Source organism: Aquila chrysaetos, chromosome 2, assembly GCF_900496995.4.
Source record: "Aquila chrysaetos chrysaetos chromosome 2, bAquChr1.4, whole genome shotgun sequence".
Taxonomy (NCBI): Eukaryota; Metazoa; Chordata; class Aves; order Accipitriformes; family Accipitridae; genus Aquila; species Aquila chrysaetos.
The window spans coordinates 59,877,533-59,896,761 of NC_044005.1; the positions used below are offsets into that span (position 1 = coordinate 59,877,533).

The window sequence follows — 19,229 nt, forward strand, 5'->3', positions numbered from 1 at the left end:
CTTAATACACCTCATTCTCTCTTATAAAAGTCATGAGGTATATGTACAACAGTGTTGAAAACATAGTAACTGATAAACATGAGTTATTTTGGATAAAGCTCTGTAAAATCAGAAGTGAAACAATGCAGATTGTATACACTACTTAAATATGTTAATACATGAAAGTGCTACTTTCTGTCATGCATCACTTTGAAGGGCTTCATAGTGGTCTTATTTTCCTTTTAATAACATGGTCCAGTAGATAAAGCACTGAACAGGGAGTCAGAAGAACCAGAGATAATTTCTTCCTGTATCACTTACCTGTGATAGTCCCATGGAGTATCTCTTTTTGCTTCAGGTCCCTCTCTGAAATGAGAATAATGGTACTAATCTTCTTTCACAAGTTTGTGCCAAAGAGATTTATTTTTTTCTCAGTAGCAAGTTTAGCATAACTTCCTGAGGAAACTCCTAAACCTGGCTCCAGCCCAATGTCTACATACCAGGAAGCCCCGCTGTCTTTCTTAGCCCAGAGCCTGGCCTGAAAACCACAGCCTCTTGACTTAACTCCATTCCCTCAATGTCTTGTAGAGGGTTTAACCCTTTAGACAAAAGCAGTGTTCATTAACAGCTAGTCAAGGTAAAATTTCAAAAGCAAACTTATTAAGTGGTCAGTTGAGGAGACGCAAAGTTCCCGAGTTGAAATGCCATCTTTGTAGTGCCATTGTCAGTGAACGGAGCAGAACGACTGTTTTATTTTTTTTAAATCCGTTAAGTGTTTGCAGTTCACTTTGGTTTGTTGTCAGTATGCCCTTGTTTCTCTATGTCCCTTCTCTTTTTTGCATGATTTCTTTGATCATAATCAAGTGTCTGGTGGATTTTGCTTTTCATTGTCTTAGCTATGGTAATTGCCTTAGATAATTGCCCTATGATATTTTTTTTGGATGGCTCTTTCAGTTAGGCATGATTGTCCTGACTCAGCCTAATGAAGGGTATTAACCCACTCTCCTACTTGTAAAGAAGTAAAGAACTGAGGCTTGCAGAGGGAAGCTGACAGGGGTCCAAAATAGTCTTGTGTTATTCAGACCTTCCTTTGTGAAGAATAACTCAAAAAAAAAAAAAAAAAAAAATTGGGAGAATCTTTTAAACAATACTATCAGAAAAGCATGATGTCAAATGGCAAGGAACACAGATATTCATGTTTGTCAAATGGTCATTTCTTACCTAATAATACGTGCAAGAATGCCCTCTGCAACTGATATCCAAGTTGAGCATTAAATCTACTTGAGAATCCTTTTTGTAAATCTTTAACTTATTACTGGAATATTTTGCAATTTTAAGGTGATTAACATTACTTTGTATGTGTTTCTTTTAGTGTATGTTCTATAGCCATTAGTAAAGAACAATTTTAAAGGAAACGTCATGTGGCAATGTATTTTACACTATATAAATCCATGGACAGAGGTCCACAACACATTATGGAAACAAGTTTGATCTTCAGAGGAGTAATGCGGACTTGAAGTACTGTATAATTATCTCCATGTGAAAAATTTCAGATTAGGTGATTTTTTTGATGGAAAAATCAATAGTTTTTGTAGGAGGAAGTTGCCTAATATAATTTCGTAGAGCAGAATTTTGTAAAATTTCTTCTCTTAAAGGCAGTTTGCTTTCTCTTGCACGATTGTCTTTCCCCATAATTTCCCTGACACTTCTGAAAACCATAGCATCTGTGGTTATATAGGGAAAATTATATACTTCTAATATTTTCAATAAGTTTATAAGTTTATATTTCATTTTGGAAGTAAAAAGTTCATGGCTAATATGGCAGCAGAGACTTCATAAATTGCCCATGAAAAGGCTTGATGGAATCTGCTCTCAGCTTTCAAGGGTGCAGCTGAGAAATTTGCCACTGACCATCTTTTACAAAAAGGAAAATTATCAGAGAAAGAAAGTGCTAGACTTAAACCCTGGTTTTTAATAACTTGCATTTTGGTTTTGGTTTTTTTAATGTGATTGATCAGCATTCTGAAGTGGCATGCTGATATACGGGAAGTGTTACTTTGGGGAGGAAAACTTTGGATCTTTCTAAACTACTCCATCTTTTCCCCCAAAACATGCACACATACACACACAGAGAGGTTTTCGGTCACAAGTTTATGGTATTAACCTGTTTTGGCAGAAGATAATGAATCTAGATGTCTGTGATATGTGTGTGATATCTTTTATATGCAACTTCAAGTACAACAAATAAAAAGCAACGATGCTTTTCTGGCTAATAAGAAAGAATCCTCCAAAAATTCTGCAAAACATCAGAAATTCCTAATGTTGATGTAGTCCCGTGATGAGAGATCTTTATTTGTCTCAATTGTGAAAACTGCAACAAAGATAGAAGCAAGTAAATTTGTTACACTTCTCTGCTGTGCTTTCCGGCTAAATACAGAAGGGATTATTTGGGTGCTTCATGTGTTTGACTACTTAAGGCTCCAAAAATTTCAGTAGTTCTTTGGCAGTGAGTTTTGTACTATTACAGACTCTTTTGTTTTCATTTTAATCTGATATTGTTTTTTCTTTCCTCTGATGCCCATGATCCAGAAGAGATGTGGTTTCTGGAAGAGCTTTATCTTTAGGCTGCTGATCTTCATGTGGAGAAAATATTAGAAAACAAGCTTAAAAATCTTACAGACCTTCTCAAGGTCCCCTCTAAATTGAGAATCTGAAACTAAAATCAAAGTATAAGTTGTGCTCGTGCCACAATTTGGTGTGTAATCTCTAGCTTTTCAATGTTAAGAGTTACATATGTAATGTCTGAACAATTATGAAAAGCTTTCAAAAAGACGGGCATGAGGTACTAAGCTGTAGACTTATTTGAAGTCCTATGTGCTCATTCGAGGAACAAAGACATTGAAGGACAAAACCTGGTTTAAAGTGGATGAACGGTGAGGATTAGTGAACTATGCTTTTAAGAATACTGTCTGTGCCCAGTTTCTTGTGCAGACACTAGTTAATTGGAATCACAGGACAGTAATGTACTGCTGAGCACCAAGCATCTCCAACAATTTTAAACATGTGCTTTGGCATACGTTTCATATGTAAAGCAATTAACCAGAAACTTTACAACTACTGAGCAGTATTTTCCAGCTCCAGTACCCAGTCCCTCTATTTGTTTCCGAAACAAAAGTGCCAGATTGGTTGAATATATGGGCAGCAGCACATGCTATGTTTAAATACTGGAAAGTGCTGCTGAACTAATGCAAGTGACTGCCCAGGAAAACATTTTTAGTGCAAAAAAGATATAATTCTTAGGAGATCTGTAATTAATACTTGACCTAAAACAGGAAGGTAGAAAAGTGGGGATAAACAATGCAGACTCAAGTGTCTTGAGTTTTATTTTGGCTTGGAAAAAAAAGTATCACAAGATTACTACTTATAAATTGTGGTACTGTCCATATTATTTCCATGCAAATATTTGTGTGCAGTGTTTATAATAGTAGCAATTTGCTTGCCTAGGTCTACTTGGCTGCTAAAATAAGTAGATCTCACATTACACTCTCTACTTAAGCATTCATTATTTTACTGAAGCGTAGCCTAAACCACAGGCTTCCTTATCCAGCAGCACTTAATAAGGGGAGAAAAAAAACAATTCTGCAAAGCTACTTTCTTGGTAGCTCTTTACAGTTTCCAAAACATTATATAGTTTTGCTAATGATGGATCAACCTAAAGGTGTCCTCACTTTTTTATTAATCCCAATGTATTATCAAGTACTTGGGGAAACTGCTGATTTCAAACATATACAACGCAACAAGCCTCAGGTTCTGCTTTCATGAAGAAATGGTAATACCACAAAACTTTTAAACATAGGCCTACGTACTTTTAGTGCAAGTGATTAAAAATTTCTGGTTTAAAAATTAAGCTAAAAATAATATTTTGAGTTCATAAGGTTTTGATGTACATGATACTTCGAAAGCACACGAATGGTAACTGTCATTGGAAGACATGTGTGATCAAACTATTACGGTTTCGTAATTTATAAACACGAATTTTACTAAGCTAGCTTACTTTATACCATTAACTTTTCATAGTGCCACAACAGATTAATGCAATGACTAATGTTTGTGAGACATGAGTGTATGTAGGTATGGTAAATATGATTATGTCTACTGACTAATTACTGTCATCGTTTGATAAATTTACCATAAGAAGTAAATATATTCCCCAGACTATTGTGTGTTAAAGGAATGAACTTATTCAGGGAAAATTGGTGCAAAGATTGTCTCCAATTTTGGGGTGGTAAAGCTGTTCTGATTTTTGCGTGTCTGCATGGTTCTGAAGATACGTTCTTAATGTCTGGACTTGGTGATAGTTGTTTTACAGTACTCTGAATATTGTAGTTTTACAGAATGTTAGGAGCTTATAAAATATTGAACTAGTTTGTTGCAGATTACAAAATGTGCATCAGACAAACCTAAGTGGATTTCTAGGCTTCAAATCTGGTTGCTTTTTCATATTGTGAAAGTCTTAGATCTTCAGTAACAGGTAATAATTTGTAAATCTACCTTTCTCCAGGGTAGTTATGCATTAATAAGAAAAGTGGAAGTAAATTAAAACTGTGACCTGGTATGCACTGTATTAGAGTTGTTTTCTTGACTCCTGTTCTGTAGTTTAAAGACGAAGCTGACAGATAGCAGAATGTTCCTCAAGTATATTGTCCAGCTGTGGTGATGACTGTGGTGTATCTGAGACTGTGTACTTTGAATAATACCTTCAGTTAATTCAAGTATAGTGAAGTATGATCTAGAGTCCTGGAATGGCTACTTTATGTGTTATAAGAAGTGATATTTAGAAATTCTGGTTTTCCTTTTTTTCTGGAAAAAAGAAAAGACAGACGCTGGTGCATTATATTAACTCATAAAATTTTAATGTTGCATTCAGTCAGACAATTGATCATCATTTGAAAAAAATTTCTTGCGACAATTCTCTAAAAACATATAATATTATTCTACTAGGTTTGAACCAATCTCTTCCACTTTCTCACTCCCTCCTCCATTTCTGTTGCAAAATTGAAGTTGCATGACCTGCTAATGATGAATCAGATCAGCACCCAATTAAAACGGTCTGAAGGAGAGAGTGTCAGGACAGTGTAAGTGGGATGTTGTTAGTTATGAGCAAATAGGAAACCTGAGAAAGAAGAGTGAACGTAGTCAGAGGAATAGAGACCATTAGATTCTGAATTGGGCAGCTGGAGCCACACTTGATCGTTCTCCATGAGATCGATGACAGCACTGCCAGAAGCCTGGTCAAGGTATCCTTTCTTGTACTCATCATAGGTGTACATGAGCGGGGAACCATTTTTGTAGAGCGCAACCCAAACATTTGTTCCTTTTGCATGTACGTGGTAGGAGAAGTAGTACAGTCCAGGGATCCTGCAGGTGAAGATTCCTGTTCTGGGGTCATAGTGTTGCTGCCTGTTGTACAAGATTTTATCAAATTTGATGGGGACTGTTGCCCCAGGGTAGGCTTTTGAGAGGATGACACTGAAAGCAGACACTGGCATCCCTGTGAGAGCTTGGTTTACTCCTCCTTTCACGAAGGACATTCCTGATAGCTCCCGAGACTCTCCTGCTTTAACGTAGCTTTCGGGCATCTGTGGGATTACGGCTTGGCCAGGGGGACCAGGAGGACCCGGCGGGCCTGGCAAGCCAGGCTCTCCATTGTTGCCTTTAGGGCCGGGGGGTCCAGGTGGTCCCATGGGTCCGGTTAAGCCTTTTGTAGAAATACCTGCAGGGCCCGGCAGTCCTGGTGCTCCGGGCTCACCTTTCGCACCAGGGGCTCCTGGCAGGCCAGGGGGGCCGATGGGGCCTCTGATCCCGGGTATTCCCGAAGGTCCTCGGGGGCCCGGCTCGCCATTGATCCCTGGCACTCCCTTAGCTCCCTGGGGACCCACTGGACCGGGCAAGCCAGGTAGCCCAGCGTGGCCAGTGTCGCCTTTAGGACCCGGGAAACCTGGGTGTCCCTTAGGACCGGCAAGACCCTGCTCACCTGGGTATCCTCGTTTTCCCTCTAGCCCTGGTAGACCCCGTTCGCCCTTGGCCCCTGGGAACCCCGGGGGGCCCGCAGGGCCCATGTCGCCTTTGGGCCCGGGTAGGCCGTTCTCACCAGGCAAGCCTTTGAGTCCTTGAGGGCCCATGTTCCCTGGTGGTCCGGCAGGCCCTGGTTCTCCTGGCACGCCAGCCGGGCCTTGGTCTCCTTTAGGTCCTGGAAGGCCAGGAGGACCTTCAGGGCCTCTGTGTCCCTTCATCCCCGGCAATCCTGGCTTTCCGAATCCTGGAAGACCCGGGGATCCAGGCAAGCCTGCAGGTCCAGGGTGTCCCTTGGCTCCAGGGACACCTGCTGCTCCTGGTGGTCCCATTGGCCCAGGCTTGCCAATGCCAGCTTCTCCAGGTTCTCCTGGGGGACCCTGGGGACCGGGGATACCGGCCGCTCCGGGTGCACCTGGTAAGCCTCTGTCACCTTTCATACCTGGCTGACCTGGAAGACCGTTTTCGCCAGGCTTCCCTACCCCAGCAGGACCCGGGAGGCCCCGGGGTCCCTGTGGGCCTGGAAGACCCCTGTTACCTGGGCGGCCTGGAACGCCGAATCCATTTTCTCCCTTTTGTCCATTTATTCCAGGGATACCTGGCTCTCCCTTCTCGCCGGGGAGGCCCCTCGGCCCTTGAGCTCCCGGAGGGCCTTGTGGTCCTGGCTTGCCGGGAACAGACAGTCCAGCGGGGCCGGGAGTGCCGGGGGGTCCTTGTGGCCCTCTTGCTCCTGGGAGCCCAACAGGTCCGGCTTCTCCTTTCTCACCATTTAGTCCTCTGTCTCCTGGCTTTCCTGGTAGACCTGGCATGCCTGGCTTTCCAACCGCAGAGAATCCAGGTGGTCCTGGGGGACCAGGGGGTCCTTGGGGACCAGGACTTCCGAACCCTGGCTTTCCCGCAGGACCTGGTTGTCCTCTTGGTCCAATAGGGCCTGGGGGACCAGGGGGTCCTTGTTCACCCCTTATCTGCACACCTGTGAGAGAGAGAACAGGTCAACCAGGGCAGCTGTAACAGATTTGCAGACTTGTAGCATGATGGTGAAATGTGTGAAGGGTTAACTTAACTTGAACCTCATAGAAGTCAAGTTTCTAATACTGTTTGGTCACTGACAACCTGATGTTCAGAGCAAAAGTGTCTCAGAGCTCTTACAAGTAACAAGTGCAAATTTGTTGGAGTTGTGTTGTGAGCTACAAGGCTTCTAGAATTTTTTCTTGGCTTCGATACATTTAGGGTCATCAGAGAGCTTAAAAGGTGCTGTGCAAGTATTAAGGAAGGAAAAAGAAAAACCAAAACCAACAGGTAACTGATTTAGCAAGTCATCAGACTTGCATCTTGATGGTGAACAAAACCAGAGAAAGCTTCCTGTGCAGGTGTGGCTGCTTTTCTGAAACTAGTGCATGCTACATTTTAGTGAGATATTTGTCCTTTCCCCCCTACACTTCCAAACGTGGGCCAAGGCTCTGTTTTTTCGGTAAACATATGAATGTTATATTTTCAAATACTGTCTTAAAGATTTTTGTTTGTCATAAAAATTTCACTCGGTGGTGAGGTCACGACTAGTAATTCATCTTACTGCAGTCAGAATTCTGGCATTGTTTTGTTTTTTTTAATAATACATTATTTTCCCAGTTATCAAAACAGCAGGTGGAGCCACTTAACCAAATGTCACACAGAGGAATAAACAAACAAGCTCACTGCTTAATTTTCTGTGCACTTTGGGGGAGCTTGCAGCTTTGTGTTGGAATTAGGTTGCTGATTTGTGGGACATTACAGGCAAGATTAACATGGACGTTGTGAGACTACTTCAGTAGTTTGCAGCAACTGGCAGCATTGTAGAACAAAATACCATACCTATGATGAATGTTAATTTAAGAAGTCATTTTAAAAAAACAAAACTGAGGGATATAGGAAGAGCCTGGATCCTGGTTTTTATAATGGCAACATACTCTGTTGCTTATTTAGAAAAGATTGATAATTGATCAACAATTGGATCAGCTAAAATTTGCATTTCAGTCTCTTACAGAAAGAGCAATGTGTGTGAAACTTTATGCAATGATGATTCTGCTGTCTCTTAGATAATTAATTCCTTTTTCCAATCGGTGGCTAGTCTTGATGAACCGAAAATGAGTTGAAGGAGGAAGAAAACTATTCTTGTACATATTGTATTTTAAAAAATAATAGAGATGTGTATATGAAATACATTTGATTTTGGTTTGATATGGGATCTGCAAGGTTGCTTTCTTCCTATATTGCCAGGGAAATTGTTCTTATATACCAAGCGTAGAGAGTGCATTTTCTTTTTTGCTGATGCATAAAATCGGCACAAGTGCATATCACCTTATTTTGCACACCTTCCTATCTCATCCTCCTTAAGGCAGTGAAAAGGAAGATAGTTGTTAAAATCCTACATATAGAAAGAAAGCAATCTGTGTGATATACTTACAAACTAAAAATGCAAACATGCATCCTCAGCTGCAAAGGAGATTGTGGAATCTGTGAGTACCAGTGACAAGTCTGGTGCAGTCTTTGGTTTCTTAATGATACTGTTGGATTTCTTACTACTGATATCCCAGATTCAGCAGGGTGCAATTACAAGTTGGTTTTCTTGTTATATAGGTGGCTTAAGATATGGCAAATTTTAAGAACCACATCATATGAAAAAATAATTTGGAAAAGGCTTAAGCCTGTCAGAATTAGCATGTACCCTGCAGCAGAAGTGGCATGTAAATGTTCTTTACATGTTACATATTTTTCTCTTCACCACAGATAAGAGAGCTGCCATCAGACAAAACAGCTTATTCAACTGGAGGAATCAGAATTTATTCCATAGGTTCTGTCTATGGATAGAACTTCAAAAACTACCTGTTCACATCAGACAACACAGGCAGGTCAGATCGAAGCCTCAATACAAATACCTAAACGAGTTCCTGAGCTAATGTTGTTTCAGTTGTAAGGCATTAGGGGAAAAATACAAATAGGTTTTTACATCAACTGCATTGAATCCAAAACCAACCATTTATGTGGGTACTGTGGCAGAAGACAACAGTGACCCCAGCCAGGTCTGCTCTTTCATAACAATAACTCGAGGAACTATGTCGAGGCTTATCAAATGTATTTTGTTCTTTAGCAGTCAGAATTTAATTTCTGCAGCCTGGGCAACATTCATTTTATTCAGCTGTGTTTAAGTAACATGCAGTTATTGCACTTGATCAAGTTATCATTTTTTGGGCGGTGGCAAATTGCATGAGACTTTAGCTTCAGAGTACTTCTCTTGCTTTTTACCATGTTTTGGATGCAACTTCGTATCCGTCCTAGGTTCACGAAGTGGTGGGTACTGCCTTTTTGCATAAGATGCTAAAGGCTTTGTCAGTGTTCATGATGCTATAGAGATTTTCTGTGAGGAGCTATATTGTTTCAAAGTTGTGCTGCTTTTAGATCAAAATGTCTGGTAACTGTGTTGTCTAGAGACAATGGTAAGTCCTCTGAGGAAAGGACAGCTGAACGCATTAATGAAGTAGGATTTTTACCAGGAAAATTGAAGTAGTGGTTGGCTACTCTTTTATATGTCTTGGCACATATCTTGATGCAAAATTGGTTTACGTTCTCTGAGTGCAGTCAAACCCTATTTATGTATTGAATTAAGTATGAAGACTTTAACAAAACCTGTAGTAATGGCTTATTTGAGCATTGCTGAACAGTCAGACTTAATTTAATGATTATTCTCAGCTAGGACTTTTCGAAGATTTCAAGCCAAAGAGCTACTGGTTTAAAAATTGTCCTGCTACTTTTAAAAAATGATAACACTAAATACCTACAGAAAAGGAAAGTGTATTCTGACTGGAGAGCTGTCAAGAACAAGGTACTTAAAACTGTTAAAACAATTTCACCAAATTAAATGAAGCTTTAATAGGTTTTGATTGCCAACAGAAATTGTATGATCTATTACATGTTGCCCTAAGTCACCAGTCTGGGTCTAGACTGAAATTTTAGTTCCAGGCTGCTTTTTCACAAAGTTATACAAAACAAAAAGATAATTTATTGGTAACTAAATCTCTAGAAGCCAATGTTTGGTGACCAAATAGGAAAAGTAAGCTATAATGAAAAACTTGCCATATACTACTTGAGCTACTTGCATACGGAAGAACTCGCTAGGCAATAGTTAGATGAATTTGGTTCTGTAGACTCCTGTTTTATTCTTCCATGATCGTCTCAGACTAGAAATTATGATCTGTAACAGTCTGCTGTCTTTAAACTTTTCTAAAAACCCCTCTGTAGGATGCTTGTTTTCCTGACTGAAGAATAGCAGTGGTTTTCCAGTCCTCAATTTTGATGCTTGTTCCCTAAATGAAGACTTGCAAGCAATTTTGAATGACTGGACTCCCACATCTGTAAAACTGTAGGCTGTTCCTGCTTTTGAGGTCTAGTATATAGTCTTTATTACCTTTCCTAAATAAACAGCATTTTACACTTCTCACATGTTGATATAATCATTCTTATACTAAATATGAAACTTCATGTACATTAGATTCTGTGTTAGCATATAAAATGAAAACTTGGTTCAGGACAATTCATTTCCCTCTTTCACTCAGTTTCCTGTCTACTCTGCTCCTTCCTTAATTTGCTGCTGGTTTCTCCCTTTTCAAATGTTTTCTATTGGGGGGGGGGGGGGGAACACTATGAGGAGGACAGAAGTAAGTGAAATAAGGTAGAGGATAACCGAGTAAATATTGTATTTCACTTAAAAATATAAATATGTAAATGATTCTGTATAAAGTAATGGAAAAACACTATGAAAAGTTAATGAGGGGAGAGGGAGGAAATGCAACTTTAACTCAGTGGGAATTCCAATTAGTAAGTCCTCAGAGTGGCTGTTCATGTACATGTACCTAAATTCAATCTGAGAGTGCTGGTAGGATTCCAGAAAGTCCTCATGCTGAAAGCAAGGGATGAAACTGTGACAGTATTTTGGTACAGCCCAGAAGAACATTTTGGGGGGTAAGTTTCCCAGCCATGCTGCTTTCACTGGCTTCTTACTACAGAGGGTTCTTGGAGCATGTGGGCTGGAGCTGGTTGGGGCGAGACCAGGGCTGTGTCTTTGGACTCGATGTGTGCTGCTCATGAGCATCTGTCCATAGGATCAGACTAGAGCTATTCTGAATCAAAACCTCCTAAATGAAGGTAATGTGGATGCAATGTCCTGAGCAGCAACTGTTCTGCTCTCCAGATCTGCTTCTGTTTTGCTACCCTAATTTCTAATGCAGATATAGCCTAAAATGTCCTTTTTCTGGTGAAGAGAAGCTTATTTGCAAATGCTATTTTCTGAGTCCCTCATTTAGTTTCCTCACTTTTGCCCAAGTATGATTATTACAACTAAAAGTAGATGGGATACAGCAAAAGTGAAAGCTATTCTGAATAGCCTGTTGATGTCTGAAAGAAAATAATGTTCTGGGGCGGGGTGGAGAGCGGGATGGTTACAAGGAAGGTTCAGTTCTCTTAATTTTAGTGATGATAATTTTGAATAGAGACTACTGATCATACTTTGGGGGACAGTTCATGAAATAAACGCAGTACCTAGGAAGTCAGAACTTTTGATTTCAAGTTTTTAAAAAAGGCTTTGGCCTAAGCATGGAAAAATAAAACAGAACTCAAATAGTTTCAAACACTAAGTATAGCCACCCATTTGTCTTATAAGGACAGAGAGTATACCCAGAAATAAGATGTCACAATGTGTAGCATTGCAATTATATATTGCCTGTACAGTCTGTCACAACTGATTTATGAAATGAAGGTAACTTTTTATAATAAAGCTAGAATTGTTGTATTACTATGAGATTAGTCTGGTAATCAAAGTATAAGCTTAAATCACTCATGAAAAAACTATGTAGAGGTTTATGTCACATTTTTACAACTATATATCAATTTATTTTGCCTTTCTAGTTGTTAAACAGGTCTTCATTTGGCCATGTATATCAGATATATATTTAAATTCACACCTAAGTTCTGTGACAGAATATGTAGAAGTTCTTTCTGAATATTGTAGATGACAGGTCTGTTGTTAGAAACCCCAGTGTTCAATCAAGAAATTTGAGGATAATTAGCATGTTGCACATAATTATGTACACAGTCATGTTGTATTATTCCCACTACTGAAGATCAAATCTGTAGCTGTGATTTTGTTTCTGCTCTATATGCCTTTAGTGATTATGGTGTAAAAAAATTTGTCTGTGCCAAGTGTGCATCTTTGTCAATAAGAGGCGTCTGCTAGAGCCACTGCCAGTTCTTTCTGCAGTGATGACATTATTTTAATGAACCTAAACTGTTAGTGACAGTTGAATACCAATAGTATAAACAAAGAGCTTTCGTTCACGTATTGACCCACTAGGAATTATTGTGTTAGTTTTATTATCAGAAAATAGTAAACTTACCTTGACTCTTTACATTGAATGGTAGAAAATGTGGCCCCTTGATGCTGGATTGTTTCTGATATCGCTCAGAAAAATATCCATCACTACCATGGACAATGTTCAGACAAAACAGCAGCAGTAAGGATATTTGTAAATGCATGTTTCCAAATCCGTTCTGTGTTAGAAAGGGGAGAAAAAGTTTGTTATAAAGAAAAGCTGTTCAATTCTGGTTCTTGTGCATGAATAAGTGAGTTTTCTTTAAGTATTGGTATTAAAAGTAACATTATTTTGTGCTTGCTTCTTCCTGCTTTCACTAGTTGTGTAAAATCCTCTAAGAAAAAGGGAATCAGTATTGCTATCACTTTGAATGATACAGCTCTTGTATAGGTAGTTTAGAAGCAATACTCTCACTCTTAGGAAAAGAATGATTTTAAATGGATGCCAGCCTATTTAAAACCACTATCCTCAGAAACAGTGATTATTTTCCTAGTTACACTAGGGCTCCAAAAGTAGGTTCAGGAGTTGCATATATCAAGACTCCTGAAATGAAGAAAAGTTTTCAGTGGAAATGCATAGACACTCCACCATGACCTTACTACCTCTGTCTAATGCTATAGCAAATGAAGCATGAACTCCTGGCTCCCTCAGCATCAATGGCAAAAATCTCACATTGCCTTGCTTGAAATCAGACTTTTATCTGTAGCCTTTCAAATAGCCCCAGTGGCAGTAAGGATGCTGTCACTGGCCCTTAAATATCAACCCCCTTCCCTTTGAGCCAGAAAACATGTATTCTGTAAAAGTTACCTTCAAAACCAAATAGAATGAAATGAAATCATTAACATACCAAGATGTTGTGGAGCTCCAATGCAGAGTGGTAGAGCAGTGAATCCTCCTCTATTGAGGAGTTCTTCTGCCACTGGTGAGTGAGCAGAAGCTGATGATTTCAAGTGTCACCCTTGAGTATTTATACAATTTTCCCCCAGTTGGGTGACTGCTGGGCATAAGCTCCTCCCCAAAAATCAGTAAGCAGTAATTATCTGTGTGTATATGTGTGTTTTTTAGGGGTGGGCAAATCTATTTTGGGCAGTCATCCTAGATCCTGTTAAGGTTTTTTTGTTGTTGTGTTTTTTTTTTCCTGCCCCTTGGATTTCTTACTGTTGATGAAATTGTATTGCTCATACCTTGTATTTTCTAAAATTTTACACCCCTCTGTTTTTAGAACTGAGAAGTAAGTAAGGTTGGTAATTCTAAGTTCATGATTTTTTCCAATGTTACCCAAGTGCTTCATTTGGATTTCTCTGTAAATGTATAGTTCTTTCCTGAAAGCATTTTGAATTTTGGTGAGCTGTTACTTTCAGGAGTAACCCCACTAAAGTCTATAGAGACTACTCATGTGAGTAATTGTTCATTGGGATACGAGTGAAGAACTTAAAATCAGTTAAGATGTTAATAAGGGAGTTGTGTGATAACCTGAAGATTACTTTTATTATTTTAGGAGATTGTTATCTTCACATTATGTTTCTAGACTTCTGTTTTGATGCCGGAGGTACAGTACTATGTATACGATGTATTCTGCAAGTAATGTTTCTGTATTATGAATTCTTGAAATGCAAGCTTACCTTACACAATGAGAACTTCATTGTGTGTAGTTGTAACAAATGCTTTGAAATCCATACAGCTTAAATTTGCAAGTGTTATACAGGCTGATGTTTGGGGCTGATGGAGCTTTTTTGAGCTTTTCTGCAGTCAGCAATTAACTTTTTTTAAGATTTGTTCAATCTAAGGCAGTTATTGCTGTACTTTTACTAGATGCATGTTTTTCCTATTAAATGGTTTCAGTTTAGTAAATTTAAACTACTGCTGTTTTACTGTTGGTGGATCAAACTTGATTTCAGCTTATCTCTTTTTTCTTTTTTTTTTTTTTTTCCTTCAGGTTATAAACTGGTTTTAGCCATTAAGAAAGTTTGTTAAACCAGTCTTGCTTAATAGACTGTGTCCACACATTGAGACTTTTTTTTTTTTAAAATAAATAATGGAATCTTACAGTGTTTCAGCATCACTTTGATTAGTGTTCAGTACTAAATAGGCAGTAACTTTCAGTCCTTGAATTGTTTGGGACTCTGAAACTTCATTTAAGATCAAAGGCCAAAACAAGAGAGAAGAAACAAACCTTTCTCATTTAAGATGAAACTAATAGAACTAAATATATAGTACACTTTGCTTTTATCAAACATTCTCAGCAAAAATACCTACATATAAATTATCTGTGTATTAAAACTCCTTTGCCAATTACAGACTACTTTGATGTTGTTATATGGTATTCAGTTTTGTAGGAGATTTTTGGATGAGTTTGAAATACTTTGTTTCCCTTGTACCGAAAATCAGTGGAAAATCAAAGATAAATTATATGTGTTGTTACTAAAGGAAACTGAGCATGTGCTACAAGTTACTGTCCTGATGAAGTAAGCATGTATTTATTTTTCAAGTTAATTTATGCCATTTGTGGAAGCTGTCTGGGGAGCCTTTGGTGAGGTACAGGCAATATCTATGCAGAAGCACATGTATGCACCCATATCCTAATACCAATAACAGAAATACTGTAATCAGGCAAGGGTACTAGCATGTTATCTTATAGGAATACTAATAAACAGTGTGTGTTACTGTGAGTTCTCATGCATGGTAGGTATAGAAGGGACACCTGTTACTGTTCCAACCAAAGAACTGAGCTGGTGGCCCTGAGCTGTGCAGCTATCCTATGAATGACAGGTTAACGTGGGCTGAATTTTACCTGCTTTGTGTCTTTGTTTACTTCCACGCTCTTCAAGTGACAACTTTTTTGGCTTTTATGTATTATGGCAAATATCCTAGAACACAAGTTACTGTACTGAAAGAGACCAATGGACCATCAAGTCTATTCTGCTTACAATTGTGCTAATACCTTTGCTTACTAGAGGGCTGTATTAATGTTGTGACTTAGACTGCTGCAATAATTTATTTAATGTATTGTTGAACAGTTCTTTTCTTCTATTCTTCTTCCTAAGCCGTCCTCTAAACAACACTATGTTCCATTTTTTGTAAATAAACCCTTTCCGCTGCAGGGGTCTTCAGATTGAAGCCTGCTTTCTCCATTAAGCTTGCGTGCCCAATCTGGTCAGTGGTTTTCAGAGAATGTTTGCCTGACTGAGATGGCATTTCTACTCCCCATATGTGCATTCTGTTCCTTTTAATCTTTTGGAGAAGGAAGCTTTGTCCTCAAGTTGTCTGTGTAACTTCTCAAGGTGCTTCCTTTAAAAATTAGTCTCTACAAATTCAAATGAGAATCCAGTCATCCACTTTTGACAGAGGCAGCAAATATATGGGCATAGAGTTTATTTCCTCCTTGAAGAAATGCAACTCCAGCCCCTTTTTTTGGTTCACATAAACCCAAAAATAGTTTTGATTTTAAAACATTTAAATATACAGCCCTCAGTGGGAAGTGTGGTTGTTGCTAATTTGACAATATTTGGTTAAGAAAGTTAAGAACAGCAGGCAACAGTTTTATGCACACACAGTTTCATGCTAATTTCTAGTCTAATTCATAAATACCCTCAAATCAGGCGCACTTATGTTAGAGAATCACCGATAATGTACGCTGATATTTGCCCAGCAGCCTCACTTCCTGCCTTGGCTCCTTCTGGGCAGGAAGGTGAATAATCTGTGTGTGTGTCTACGTAAATAGGGATGATTGTGGGGTCAAAAGGTATATACAGGCAAACCTGTTGTCCTTATGTTTAACCTGAGCTCCACCCTATTGTGCTATCTTATGCTACTTCTTTGGTTTGAGGTTTTGTTTTTTGTGGGTATGGGAAATTGAGGTAGAATTGGAGTTCACTGCTTTTGTATGTTTTCCCTGTTGCTGTGGATATTTCCTATTGGCAGAGCACTAACACACATCTAGCTCTAAGCATGCATATGAAAGGTAGGCTTTGGTATATATTTGCACGTGCAAAAATACATGCAGTAGACATACTTGTGTATATGTATTTACAGTAACAGCACATTTTGAACAAGAAAGGTTATTTGCATACCTGTTTCCAAAGTGTAAACATTTAGATGCTTTGATTTTATAATTATACATTTAGAAAGTTGTCTTTGCTTACAAATGAAGGTGTCTGCTCCCTCCTGCTCCCCCTGTCCTACTACCATGATAGTCAGGAGTAACGTTTGATCCATTGCACCACTCCAGAATTTGCTTTTTAGTTATGTTTTGGCTGCTTCTTCCCATGTAAAGGTAGCCATGATAGATGTTACAGCGATGTAATAGCTTAAGTCCTAAGCTTGACTGCAATAAAAAGACTCAAAATAGAGTTTCTCTGGACCGTAGGAAGTAGGTACTGGAATTGCAGAGTCTTTAATGCTATTCGCAGCAGTCTGCAGTGTTTCATCATACTTGCTGACTGAATGTTCAATTTGTTGTTGGAAAGCATGCAGTCGCACAGGCTTTCCAAAACCCCTTGTTGCTTCAGTGTCTTACTCCCACAGAATCAGTGAAAACACATGCATAAGTAACATGGAAGTGACACCATTATTTGGGAACTGGGAACTGACTTTCACCACAATCCTGCAAGTTTCTCACAAAGTGACTTGAATGAGTCCCACAATAAGCAACTGCTTGTGAGGAAGAAGTGTAGAACATCTTAATAAAGCATAAATTGTAATAAACCAAGCAACCACTCCCTGTCACACACCCCATCCCCACCCTAATCCCCCTCCCCAAAAAAAGGAAAGAGGAGAAGCAAAACTCAGAGAAAGGTTGGGTTAGGTCCTTGTCGTAGTTGGGAACTGGATAAATATGTTCCTGATGCTGAGGATTTTCAGTGTGAATATGCTTACATTTATTGTTTTGACCTAGAGTATGTGATCTTGATTTTTGCACCATCTAAGCAGAAACCATGTGCTTAGTTTCAAGGAACTGAGTTCTTTGAAGGTAATAATTCACAACTTTAACTTGGAATTTGTCTTATTTTTAATAATTGCCTTTTAGTCTTAATCCTGCATTTTTTGTAGTTTATAATTACTATTTATGTTAAAATGTGGTACCCAAGGAACCGGGGGGGGGGGGGGGGGAAGGGGGGGGTTTACTCCTTAAGTTTGAGATTACCTAAGGTAATCTCAGCTGTGAAGAAAGAGGCAAGAATGTGTTGGTGGGAGATTTTTCCTGTGGTTTAAAAAGTAGTCCGAAAAATTTGGAGTAACTTTTTATTGATGACATAAAATCTCAACACTGTTAAGTGGACACAATTATTTTGCTGCTTCTGGTGCAGTATGTACGACTAGTGCTTTCTGATGATGTCAGTTCCAATTTTGTTACCTGCCTGAAGTAAACTTTGAAGACTCTACCCTAGTCTGTGACAAGTTTTCCTCTGTTAAGAGTGCTTATACCCAAAGCTCATGGTAGCTACCATTTTGCAAAGAACTCTAATAGCTTGTAGCACCATCTCTGGTGAAGAAATTCTCCAGTGTCCAATTTTAAGTTCTCAAGGAAAGGTGCTTAGGAATTTTGAAGGAGTTTGAAAGCCTGCCATGGAATTAAAGGAGTAATTGGGTTTCCTAGTTTGTGGTGCACTTTATGACACTCTGGAAACTCCTAAATCATCTCAGCAACATGGTTTAAAACTGTCCCCTCTCCCATTCTGTCACGCAATGGTGAAGAGTGTTTGCGTGCTCCCGTGATAGCAGCCAGGTAAGCCCACAATGGCAGTGCAGAGGAACAAAGTGTTCCACTGTACCTTAATGGGGAAAATTAATACGGAGGGTTTTCAGCTTCTTCCTGCTCACAGTCAAATGAACCCAAAGAAATAGGAAGCGGGAAAATTTGTGACTTCAATAGCTGTGGGAAATCTGGGGTGGGGTGTTCTGGTTTTGTTGTTGTTGTTTGGTTTGTTTTGTAATTATTGTTACTTTGTATTTACATGGAGGGTATTTTCTGTTTCAACTCTAGCCACTTGGACTGCACAGGACTAGAAAACATCTTGGTGAAGAAAGTATTTACCTTGCTAATTGCAAAATAAATAAGATTTCTTTTGAGTTTCAGAATGCATGTTATCTTTTGTAATTAAAGGGGGCTTGTTGAGGTAATTTGCAGGGCTGCACAGTCCTATCTGTGTTCATATTTTGAGATACAATAAAGAATTCTCTCTTTAAACAAACAAAACAAAAGAAACTGTGTTACTCCTATAGTCCCCTGCTAGTCTTTTTATAGATTTAAAGTTCTTATACTTCTAACACTTATACTTGCGGTTGAACAAATGTCCTACTTTCAAGTAGTAACGGAAAGATGTTCTGTATTTATTCTGGCACTGCAAAACTGAGTGCTGACCAGTTTGTTCTGTTCAGCTCAGGTAACTTGATCGCAAGAGCTCTATTTAGTATAGCAGTATATTTGAATAGATGACACCCATTTATAGATTTATAGTTGTATTCTGACTGAGTTAACTTGCAGAGACACTGAATGACCATTCTGAAACCTCAGGAAAAGATGTTTTCCACATAGGCTATAGAGAAAGCTTTGAGACTGACTTGAATTTCTGATTATACATTCCTCAGAGTCAGATAGTATTACTGATGAATGCTTTCTAACAACTCTGCATTGTTTATGGCCCCATTTCATTGTGCTTGTATAAAGATAAGATAATCTTCACCCATCTTAGAGAATTTGCAATACGAGAGTAAAAGATATCAAACAGAAGTACTGGTGTTAGGAAAGATGTTTTCCAGTATGTTGGGTATGCTGCT

The 19,229-nt window shown here is 38.9% G+C and overlaps 2 protein-coding genes across 3 annotated transcripts in view; one reads left to right on the forward strand and one right to left on the reverse strand.

Moving 5' to 3' along the window:
* The window catches only part of NT5DC1 (5'-nucleotidase domain containing 1), a 149,712-nt gene that overhangs the window by 12,437 nt on the left and 118,046 nt on the right, over positions 1–19,229 (forward strand). The window lies entirely within an intron of this gene.
* The window catches only part of COL10A1 (collagen type X alpha 1 chain), a 48,674-nt gene continuing 34,315 nt past the window's right edge, over positions 4,871–19,229 (reverse strand). The window contains exons 1-3 of one of the 2 annotated variants that reach the window (XM_030037815.2): positions 13,300–13,377; positions 12,477–12,630; positions 4,871–7,024 (exon numbers count right to left, since the gene is read on the reverse strand). In XM_030037815.2, coding sequence (XP_029893675.1) covers positions 5,130–7,024; positions 12,477–12,615 — 2,034 coding nt within the window. In that variant the 5' untranslated portion in view covers positions 12,616–12,630; positions 13,300–13,377 and the 3' untranslated portion in view covers positions 4,871–5,129. Of the gene's footprint in view, positions 7,025–12,476; positions 12,631–13,299; positions 13,378–19,229 lie in introns of those variants that run through there. The other variant, XM_041127166.1, reaches the window with a different exon arrangement.